At 34.8% G+C, this 12,152-nt stretch overlaps 1 protein-coding gene across 8 annotated transcripts in view; it reads right to left on the reverse strand.

Moving 5' to 3' along the window:
• Positions 1 to 12,152, reverse strand: part of CCPG1 (cell cycle progression 1) — a 28,029-nt gene that overhangs the window by 6,742 nt on the left and 9,135 nt on the right. For 7 of the 8 annotated variants that reach the window (XM_067305497.1, XM_067305493.1, XM_067305496.1 and 4 more), the window contains 5 exons: positions 8,395 to 8,506; positions 7,260 to 7,339; positions 6,870 to 7,071; positions 5,770 to 5,865; positions 2,436 to 2,690 (listed from right to left, as the gene is read on the reverse strand). In XM_067305497.1, coding sequence (XP_067161598.1) covers positions 2,436 to 2,690; positions 5,770 to 5,865; positions 6,870 to 7,071; positions 7,260 to 7,339; positions 8,395 to 8,506 — 745 coding nt within the window. The remainder of the gene's footprint in view (positions 1 to 2,435; positions 2,691 to 5,769; positions 5,866 to 6,869; positions 7,072 to 7,259; positions 7,340 to 8,394; positions 8,507 to 12,152) is intronic. The other variant, XM_013957129.2, reaches the window with a different exon arrangement.

A 12,152-nucleotide genomic window follows, 5' to 3' on the forward strand; every position in this document is an offset into this window, starting at 1 on the left:
AATGAATTTAAAAATACTAACAGATTTATCTTTTATAGGTCCTTTTGAAGAAGTCTGTTGGTCCTAAGAATCTGAAGACCACATCGGAAAAATCACTATTTAGTGTAAGGGGTTCATGTTAAAAGAAACCTGAATTACCAAAGACAAAATTTACTGTTTCTCTTTTTCTCAAGACAGAATCATCATTCACATGGAATAAGCAAAAAAGACAACCAACAACACAGAAAGGGTTATGAAGTCACTAAAAAAGCATGTAATGAGGTACCATTTCTCATTAATTCCTTTGTATCTTTAGCCGCTACCGCAGGTCACAACATACTTCATATTATCCAAGTAGTCTGCCAAATCCCTAGCATTAAGGTAATATTCTTTTTTGTGGTTTCTTGTTAAAGAAAAAAAGTTTACATGGAACATCTGAATGTCCAAGGAGAGACTTCCTATTGACAAGATTTTCCTAACTTCAGCTCTTCCCGTTACCTATTGTTCCTGGATACCTTGCCCTCTTTGAGCTCCTGATTCTTTCTCAATCTTCAGATCTCCTTCCTAGAATATCCCAAAGCCAGGTAACGCAGTTTTATCTTGGTAAGGATAGAACTATTGATTAAAACCTAAACCTAGTTGTCTTCTACATCCTTAAACATGAAATGGGATAGGTCTTACCGAGAGCTCCAGGACTCATTTAAAGAGGAAAGGCTGTCCTGCTACTGACCAAAAAAGTGTAATTTCATAAAAAGTAACCCTTTCAAATCCTCTTAAACAATAATTAGCCTAGCACTAAAAGAATGTTGTCAAACACATTTGTTCCAGACTGAATCATGAAAAATGCAAAAAGAAATCCATCTCCCCACAGGAGTACTTCACAAGTGTTAAAAAAAGTACAGAAAGCAGGGTTTGACTTCCTCTCTAGAAGCAGAAAGATTAACCAACACATAACCATGAAGAACTTTCACTTGAAGAAGCATAAACTAAAACCACACAGAATTGTCTTATTTTTGCTGAGAGAAAAAAAATCAGTGGTGAGAATTTCTATCTAGAAATACAGATTCAATGAATGAACAAGTAGAAATGAATCCCTTAACAAAGATGGGGCCTTAATACATTTACAAAACATATTTCTCATCCATACATCTCAAAGTTCTTACAAAGGACAATACTTATCATTAATCCCAACTTAAATAAAAAGCAATAAACAGGAATGAAACCACTTCCTCAAGTTACTGCAGCAAAGCGCCATCAAAGATAGGTCTAGTCATTCTATTCCTCTGTGCTTCTAGCATGCCAATACACATCAATCAGTTTTCTCACCAACTATTACTAGCTGCAACTGCAAGCAAGTGCTAAATAAAAGGTATTTTACATGACTGAATTAGTCACTCTTGCAATCCTGCATATGCTAGTAAATGCTAAGACTTGATTTTTTTTTTTTAATTAACATAAGTATACATACACACACACATATACAGACACATGCACACAATTTAATCTGAATGCAAGCCCAGCATTCACAATAACTCATGACTCTTACCTTCAGGTTTACCTAAGAACAGAAAAAAACACGTTCAAGTGAAAATTACTATAAGTCTTCCAAAATAAATGTCAAAACTTACAGACTTCTAACAACTAGCAAAAATTAAGCCCAATTAAAATTGTATTTCCAGTCTCATATGGAATCACAAGTCTTTTTACTAAGACATTTTTTCACATAAGACTAAAAATACTCATGAGGACCTGAAAAATAAAGGCTCTATCACTTTTATCACTTGGAATATGAATTACAGGATCAGGATTGTACTAGGCAGATTTAGATCAGTACTGAATTCTGTTATTTTGTTAAATGTAGCTAACAAAACCTGCATAATGCTCAGGCTTGAAACATAATAGAAAAGAATCAACTTTAGGCCATACACTAAGAACACAGAGAAATTGCTGCTATCTTGGATTCACTGAGTCACTCTGGAATTGCAAGGACAACTATAGCATATTTTTTTCACTATAGAGAAAAAAAACATTGATACTATGAACTGCCGTAAAATTATGCCTATCCCTTACATTTATTAGTTGAGTAAATATTGGACAAAAGTCTGAAATGGCTCTCTGAATCTTCTTGGGAATGACAGCATTACCACAAATTTATTTCAAAAGAAAAAAAATGTGAAAAATGAAGCATACACACTGCATTATGAGAAGAACAAGAAATTTCTATCTGGAAGAACAAACAAATAAAAATTCATTTTTATTTAATTGTAATGTGGTATATATTAAATATAAACGCTTGCTGAAGGGCCCCCTTATACTATGCATACATTAGCTGTTGCTTTTTCTTGTTTTTAAGGTTTATATCGTTAGAGAATAAGAAAAATCAGAACCAAAATAAAATGGTATTTGTTAAGTAAATAAGCTGTCAGCTCTATGTATTTCATTTTCTATAAACTCACCATAGAAGTGTCCAAAGCCCATGCTGATTGCTATCACCAAAGCTAGTATGATGCATCTGTTAAGGCCACCACTGAACTGGCGCTTCTGCTGTTGTTCTCCGGAAGGTTCGGACTCCGGCTCAGCAGACGGCCCACCCTCAGACTCGGAGCTAGAGATCAGCCTCTTCTTAGCCCGACGTCTTCGTACTGTGGGACTAGACTGGTTGCTAGTTTCATCACTACTTGATTCATCATTGCTAGCCTGAGATGAAAAAACTGAAAACCGACATAGAACAGTCCTTAAAATGCATTAATTGTTGCTTTTAAATTTAATTTAAATCAAGTACAAAAATACATCATACTTATGCAAAATGTATTTGGCATTTGTCTTTGAGAACATTATATAATATTCAGCATAAACTATCATATAGAGAATTTTTTTATTTTGTTTTATTGCAGAATGTTCGGTCTCAAAGGTAAAAATTCAGTTTTTAAAGGAAAAGACAGGTAATCTAGACAAAATTATAAGGAAAAACAGCATGGCAGTTGCCCATGCCTTATAATTCACCCATTAGAAAATGTTTTTTCCAGATTACTTCTTAAAGCATCTACATTTACTGCCTCTGCAAATTCTTGTGAAGTAGAAAGGTTAAGAACTCAGTTTTCCTTCTCTTATAGGTATTGAGACTGAACTATTTCATAATAAAAGAGCAACAGTCACTAAAATAAAACCTACGAAAAGGCATAGACATGGTTTTATTATAATCTGTCATTTAAACCACTTCATTCCATGATCTACATCAACTGTAGACAAAAAATTCCATTAAAGTTTCATTAATATAGATATTATAATGCAGCTGAATAAAGCTTTGCATTACAAATGTATTTAAATATGTTTATTGCTTACCTTTAATAGTCGCCATCTACTACCTATAAAATATTTAATCTACTTTCCAAAAAAGTCATTTTCAACCACAGAAAAGAAACCACTCAGATGCCCCTGCCTAGTACTCTAGATCCAAACAGCTTTTACTACCTCACAGATGTTTTCGAAGATTGGATCAGCAAAGATCAGAAAAACAAATTCTAACCATAAAAACCGTCTCTCATAGCATTTTTGTAAAATCATTCTTTGTATGTTCACGACCCTATGACCCAGAAGTCATACATTCTAACTGGGAAAACAACACCAGAGCTGTATTTGCTCCTTGCTGTTAGTGGTACGAAGCAGTAAATACTTACTACACAATACTGTAAAAAAATTGATGTAATCCAGCATATAAGCACTGATTATTTAATTTCTCTCCTCTGACAGCATCACTTTCAAGCATAAGGCAAATACCAACGGGGGCAGCAGAATGAATAGGAAACTTTCAAACATCTATGTTCAAGTACCTAACTCACATGCCTGAAATAGATTCAATGTGGTCAATGAAGCCTCCAGCACACAATGAAGTCTTCCTACTTGGGAAAGTAAGGTTCTAAATTTGATGCCTGCAGTTACATGATGCTAACACCCCTTCAAGAAATATGGCTGTTCATTCTCACATCTGAAATCACCACTCAAATTTAAAAATCTAGTTTTTGTCTTTGAACATTCCACAAGTGAAAACCATTTGTTTAAGCAAAGCCATGCACATATCACTGAATAGACCAGAATACAAAGCAATGCTAGCCATAATCTAAGGAAAGCATTATCATTTAAGATTCTTCACCAAAAATAAATTCCAGCTTACCAGAAATGATTACAGCCACCCCATAAAAGATTATCAAGTAGTATCTGGAATACTAATATGTCTAATTTCTGACTTTTGCGGACAAGCAACATGTTAGATAGCAAAAGATAACTTCCTCCTTACCAGAAAATCCATTTTTAGTCAAATCAGACTGACCAAGCAGGCATTGCAATAAAGACAAACCACTTAACACAGCTTACTTGACATGCAGATTCTTAAATGCATTTATATAACCTGACAGAAAAGGACACTATTTTAGAACAAGCCATTTAAGCAGACGCAACCTTCCCCAATGCTGGAGAAGACGGACAAGCATCCAGAAATGACTCTGTGAGGTGAGAAATATTCTTACTAGAATGCAGAGGTCAGACATATAAAGGATTATACAGGAAGAGTTTAATGAGATGGTGTTATTTTTGCTTATTTGGTTTTTCAAGGTTGTTTCAATAACCAAAGCAGCTTACACATATGGAATACAAAAGTGGTTAAGGAACAAGCTGCTCCTAAACAAATGGGAAATTCTTTGGTATATACCAAAGAACAAAAAATAGGGGGAAAAAAATGATCAGAGAGCAAGCAGAAGAAGCTTAAGACACTTACAACCATTGAAAAGCACTTAACTGGCAAGCTGTCAGCAGCGTTACCCTTTCAGGCAAGGGTGACATTGCCTTACAGCAGCTGTAAGAATTCAGTACAAAGCTGTACTGTAACAGTCATAGAATGAAAAGGAGTACAAAAGAAACGAAGTGCGATCACAGGAGCGGTCCAAAACGTTAGCTTCTGCTGTGATTTTAAAGGGTCAGATCTACACTAGAAACTAGGCAATATAACAGTGTCAACTATGGATATGATTTTTTCTTTGTCATTTCTGTACGGACACATTTCAAGAGCAGATGCAGTTTATTTCAGTATGTGAGTGCTTTTGCTAGTTAACTTACTTCATTCATGAGGCAGTATTAAAACATTTCTGTTTGCATGGTTGAAAGGGCCTGCACTTACATAAGGAGGGTTTGCCAGTACAGCAGTAGCAGAAAATCTGTCCTTGTAGACATTTTAGTATCTACTTCAGGAAAATCTAAAGTTCATCCTTTTCTCCACACAACAGAAAACTCAACAAGAACTTAGTGAATGACAAGCATTTCCATTAGCAAAAAGATGCCATGAACATTTTGACTGCTAAAACTCTGGCACTTTAAACAAATGCAAAAGTACTCAAGACATTTTTTACAATACTTGGTCAATCAAATGCACTGTATTAAAGACCAGGTTGAAATCAGCTTAAGAAATTAGAAGGAATAAATTCTTCTCATCAGCCACACATACATTTGGAATTCAGCAAATACTATTCATTTACAGGGTCGAGCGTAAGTCTTAAAATTTATTAAAAAAAAATACTTTTGCTCATTCCAAATAAACATATAAATTTAACACTTCTCAAAAAGCAAACAAAACAGAATGACAGCTTAGCCAAATTCTCGAGTAAAGACTGGCTTTCTGCATCTGTTTGGAATATCACTACTATAAGATCAAGTCAAGTTGGTACTGATAATTTTAACAACACTCCATGCAAGCCATAAGCAATCAGCTTTACACAAGCTGATCACATTTAATCACACCACCTTGGAAAGGAAGACTGCGAGACACATGCTCTTTCACCTCATTGCCCCATCCCCTTACACAATCAGGAATCTTCCTCAGCTTCTCCAGCCAACTGACTTTTGTGTACAAAAACAGGAAGAAAAAAGAACATATTTTTAGAATTCTGCCCTAAAAGGAAAAAAAAAATGAAACTACATTTTAAATTAAAAATCAAGTCAAATCATCTATAAGATTTAAAGATGACGACAGTTTTGTCACTAATGATCACTGTTCATAATTGGATGCTAAGCAGTCAGTTTCTGATTCCAATGGATACTATAAGTATATACAAACCTCTGAAGAGGCCTAATTCTACTTCTGAGATAAAACATTGGTTTAAAAAAAAAACAAAAAAAAAAACAAAAACCACACTTCTCCTGTAATAAACTTACTTTGGAAGGTAAAAATCAATAATACAAAGGTGTTACAGATATTAGAAGTTCTATGAAAGAGAATAAAGAGAACAGAAGAGATGACAAATAAGCAGCCAAATGGAATTAAAAAGGAGGACTAGAGAAGAGTAACACAATAATAATTTTTTAATTGGCCAAATTTTCATATCCTTCCTCTTGAATAACCTGCATTGCAACACTGTTAGATACTGGGAAGATCTTTAAAAATATATTCTACGTAGGTATGAAAGTAAGTAAAAAGTGTTTGTAGTTATGCTGCTACTAGTCTTCAGCGCCCCAAAAATCCATTCTATCCCAGTAGTCATCTGTGTCAACTTTCCAAAAGCCCTCAAAATTGCCAAGAAAAAGGTTATAATTTTTCTGTGAGCTAAAAGTTATTTTAATTCTCTAAAACATGCTAGAAATTTATCCTGTATTTGAAATAGTGAACACTTCATGGGAGAGGAATGCTTTCAAAGTTACTAATTCTGAAAAACATTACAGACATTATTTGGACAAAATCTGAAAGTCGGGGCAAACAGAGTTGTCCCAGAAATTGCAAGTATTTGGACATGTACCCAAAAGGGGATTTCTTTTCCTCTCTCCAAACAAAGAAGGCTCCCTGAGCAAAATTTTTTTCTCCTGGTGACATTTTTGCACATAGTGGCTTAGGAATTTACTGCTCTTACCAGTTTCTGGTTGAGAGAATGCATACTGGCTGCTAGAGGAGGAACCCATGTTAAAATCCTCCGAGCTTCGAGCTTCTTCACCATGAGCTAGATCTTTCTCCTGAGTTTGAGTTTCGTCCACTTTTGGAGTTTCAAGTGTAACAATGTCGGAATCATCACTAACAGTCCCAACACAGGAACCATCATCAGGCACTCTCTTTCCCTAAGAAAATGGAGAATGTAAAAATTATTCAAATATTTACAATACAGAGTAATTTAAAAATATAGCAAGAGTTTGTAATGCTTTAAAAAAGGAAAATTAGTATCTTTATTTTAATGCCTTCAAAACATTACTTGGCATTGCAAGATGGGACTCACAGCAGCCTCTGAATAACATAACACATAATTTACCTCAGGAACTGTCTTGGTTTCGTCAAAGGCAGAGAGACTGGTTTCTACCACTGGTACCACTCCATCATTGTTGCACTGAGCTATAAAATTAAAAAAAAACCAAAAAACAAAAAACCCACACACCATCAAAAAATAAAACAAGGGATTAAAACAAGTAATTCTACAAAGCATCCTCAATCCTATATAACATTAGAATGTGTAATAATGTAGGAGATTTTTATTATGCACTCATATCAGGAAAGGTTTTCTGAAAAAACATTAAATCTTGTCTTTAATCTCTCTCCAACAAGCATCAGAACCAGTTTGTCATTATATAATACAGTGGTTGGAGAACACTTAAACTCTTAAGTGCTCATACTGATAATACTCTAAATAACCTATGTAAAAAAAGCAGTTAGATTAAAAAATATATATTATATATATACATACACATACACACACACACTCTAAGTTAACAGGATACCACAATACACTTGCACGGTGAAATAGTTAAAATATTGTTCAGATAGTTATTAGAATTTGAGTGTCTAGTCTTGGTTTTGCTAGGAGAGGCTATGAATTTGGAAACACAGCCAAGTTGAAATGTAGTTGGTAACATACTGAACCGGTGTCAGTTCTCATCCCAGTATTAACATATTGATTATTAAATTTAACAATTAAAACATAAAATTGAAGGATTTTCATCATATGAATATGCACTAGGATTTGCACTTCCAACTCAAGAAATGCTAATGCAGTGTCACAATGTTATTTTTAGACATAAAAAAAGTCTGATGGTTCCTTCCAAATTACTCTTATTTGACTTATGAGATTATTAAGGAATGTTTACTATATTAACACTTCTTTTATCGAAAGAACTATAGTAAAGTATCTTCCAACTACACTAGTGCATACTACTCTCTATAAGAAGTCTAAAGTATTGATAGAATGAAAGACATTATACTAATTATAATATTTTTTTCTTAAAATAGAAATAAAGTTGATTACTGAATATTTTCCACAACAATGATAAAACAAGTACTTTGACAGAGACCTGGAAAGTATATTGTCTCTATTAAAATTACTAATTTTGTGCCAATGCTACAACAGATACTTGCATTTTTTAAATGGAACTGCTCCCCTTTTAAGTTCTCACCTCTGAAATCAATTGGTTGCTCTTCTTGCAAAGAAACATATTCTTCAGAGACAAATTCACGGTTACCACTTGCGCTTCCATTTTCTGAAGTCACTGTTTCTATATCAGAACCCTGAAGTTAAAGAGTTTTAAATGAGCTTTACTGACACAAAGCCTGTTAACTGTGAAGTAGTAGGAAAGGGTCACAAAGAAAACAGAACATTAATAATAAAAATGAACTGACTAAAGAGAAAAATAATAACCTTTAAAATTAAAGATGATCTTCAGAAGCTAAAGAAAAGCGAGAGAAATATTCAGTAGCTAGGAATCAAATCTTAATATGTAACACTCCAAATGACCATGACTGAAAAAAGGCAGAGAAACACAATTCTAGAAAAAAAATGCAATTTAGACATCATGAAATTAACAGCTATACCAGGTATTCCAAATTGATTATTTCCTATTAATTTCATTAGACTATTTATTAAATGGAATTTAGAGAAAGAGAGGATGTTACCACCTGAGTTTTGAATATGGGACCAAACTCTAGCATGTAAGCCCATGTGTTGTATGTGAATACACACACGCAGAAAATGGAACATCCAGCATACCAACATGAACACTAAGAAGTACTAATATAGAGGAAAAATATGTATACCCCTACTCCATCTCAATTCCCATCAGTAATTTTGAATGGCTCTTTTACTAGTAAATCTCTGACACCAGAACAACAAATACATGCGAGTTCAACAACACTGGATTACAGAACAGTTTTATACCATCTCTAAATTGGATTTCTGTCTTTAATGCAGACAGAAGCCTTAGGTACTAGTCAGCTGCAAGTTAGCTGCAAGTCAGCAACAACCTCAGAGCAAAACAGAAACTGAAGATTAAGAAAACTAGGGGACTACAGGGCACATAATTCCATCAGTATGATTGACGACCCCTAGTATTCGATCATCATATTGTAATTTTCTGTTTAAAGTAACTGGTGGAACATGAGTATGGTTATTAGAAAAGTAAAAATTTGCAAAACCTAACTGGAAAATACTAATTCACTCTGATCCAAAAACAACTTGAGCTGTTTTTGTAAACAGAGCTAGTTATTTTTGTAACAGCAGGTGTGAAATTTCAGCAGTAGTGATACGTTCGGATCAGTTTCGCTGTCTGCCTCAGGTCAGTAGTTAAGCAAACATGCTTGCTTTAATTTTTAAGAGGAGACTGTACTTCAGGAAGATTAGGTACCTCAAAAAGACTTGCAATAAGATATATTTTACAATCATATTACAAAGTTATTTTCTTTAAAAAAAAATCAACTGCAAATAACTTATTAAAATGTGAATGAAACCTCAAAAAAGAAAATACAAGATTCTTTGTGTCTTTATGGGCAAATATGTATGCAGATTTGTTATATGACAATTGTCCTCAGGTGTCATAGACATTATTTTCATTTCTTAAATTGGGGAGGAAGAAAAGAGTAACGAAAACTATTTACTTTACCCAGGCTCCACAACAAGACAGACATCAGGCATATAGCTTAAGTATATTAAAATTTTAGTTAAAATGCATAGGAACCTGGCTTGCTGAGTATGAGGTAAGTCATCCTTTTTTAAACACATGTAGTCTGCTGGGGATGTCTAAGCTCTCTCACTCAGTTAACTTGTTGCTAGACCTCCGTCACCCTTCCATTCCATCAATAGCAAAGAGTCTGTGAAAGGATATTGTCTACTCACTAGACTCCATTCTTGTGCCTCTTTTGACTCCAAAATTAGCAGCTCCTCTTTTATGAGTAGTCCAAAGATAAAGTAGGTATTTAATTCAGCATGCACAGTTGTCAGTTCTTTGCAATTACAAGATCTAGCTACTTGAGATTTTTCACTTCACTTGGTGCCTTTACAAAGGCAAGACAAATCCACAAACTAATTCTGTGTTGCCTCATCAATACAGGTTAAAATAATGCAAAATAAAATAATAAAATTATGTTCCTAATTTCTTTGTCTAATCCTTAGCTCCATCCCTTTCTTAAATATCCAAATCATTTTCCGCAAAGTACACAGTAGTTCATGTCATACACCCCGCCATCAATAACGGGCGTGTAAGAGGGGTACCTAATGATCCCATTCATGCCGCTTCCATCATGCTCAAACCCCAAGCTGCCTTGCCAAGAGAAGGTCAACAATGAGTTCCTACATGCCACGGTGGGAGGCATTACCCGTGTCTTCCCACCCCGATACAATGTTCTGCTTTGACTTGACAAATTCCTGCCTTCCTATAATCTTCTGTTACATTGATTTACTCAGACTGTATAATTTGCTTTTAGTCACAGGGTAAAATATCCATCACAACTACGAAAATAAAACTTGCACTTCACTGCAGAGTAACACAACTGTTCTAGCCAATTCCTCAATCCTGTTAGGAATTAGAAGTCTGTAAAGTCTGTCAGTCTGTGCACTCCTGTATCTAGCTTGGTCTCTAGTACTGGAGTGAGTGGGCTGTCTGGTTTTCTTTTGCTGACAGGATTCCCCACTTGCCAGCCAACCCAGAACAAGGTAAGAAAGTTTTCACCATCCCTTAAATACCACCTTGTTACAAACAAAAATGAAACTATGGCTCAACATTTAAAAGCCAAAAACCACGTATGTTTACCACTATTGCTTTTGAAACTTAACTAAGCTTTCAAAACCTGAGTACTATCACCAGTTTGTAATAGTTTGTGTTTCAGATTGCCTTGATTTTCATCATAATCTGCAAATAGAGAGTGCAGAGAGAAGGAAAAACAACTGATCACTTCTCAGGATCTTTACTGTCATCTCCTATTTTTCTCCTATGAACATTGTAGCTCAAGTATTGTTCCTAGAGAATGTTTTGGAACAAGCAACAAGAAGATCCAGACAGTCAGTATGTTAACAGGTAAGAGTCATTCCATTAAAATATTCTCTGAGGATTCTGGCTTAATAACTTGCTCAATTTACAGGATGAGACTGAGTAAGAGCAACCACAAATCAGCGAAGATCAGAAGAGCTACAAAAATCTTTAGTCCTAAAAAGAAATAACACTTTGGAGATCCAGACTAAGATGTAGGACCTTTCTCAGAGTTTCTAAAGAACCTAGACCTGCCTCACTCATCACTAGGAGAAAGTAAAATAAAACATTCCTCTTACCTAACCTCAAGTGCCTACACCTGAGCAAATTGTCCAAGTCACCTTTATAATCAATACAGTCACTGCAATCAAGACAGCAAATCATTTGATCAAATACAAACGTCTACCTCAGGATAAGAATTCCTGCTCTCTAAACTCCATTGACTGTATTGACTTAACCTATACAATGTAAACTTAGAAACTAAGATCCGATTCAGACACCTATACTGCGGCCACCTAGGCAACACTGAATCCTGTCCCAACAGACCTTTCATTGTTTCAGGTTTTTTGGCCTAAAGCTTTATTCTCCTATGAATTAAAAATGACTTTTAAGAAAGCCATTGTCATTTAATACAACTAGTCAAACATCAGAAGGTAAGAAACATAAACAACCAAATTAAGCCAGAACTGCAGAAACAGAATAGCGACTTTGCAAATAGCTATACCCCAGATCTTCCTCAAAGAAGGAGGGAATTCATAGCAAATAAAAGTGTGACTAATAAATGAAGCCACAGTAGAGACCAAAAGAGCAACAGAAACACAACTAGCCCTACAAATGTGACAGAGCCCCACACATTAATTGTGCAGATTTTGAAAGAGACCAAATATTTTGAAACAAGAACTTTTTTTTTCCTTGCA

This window comes from Apteryx mantelli, chromosome 15 (genome assembly GCF_036417845.1).
Source record: "Apteryx mantelli isolate bAptMan1 chromosome 15, bAptMan1.hap1, whole genome shotgun sequence".
Classification (NCBI taxonomy): Eukaryota; Metazoa; Chordata; class Aves; order Apterygiformes; family Apterygidae; genus Apteryx; species Apteryx mantelli.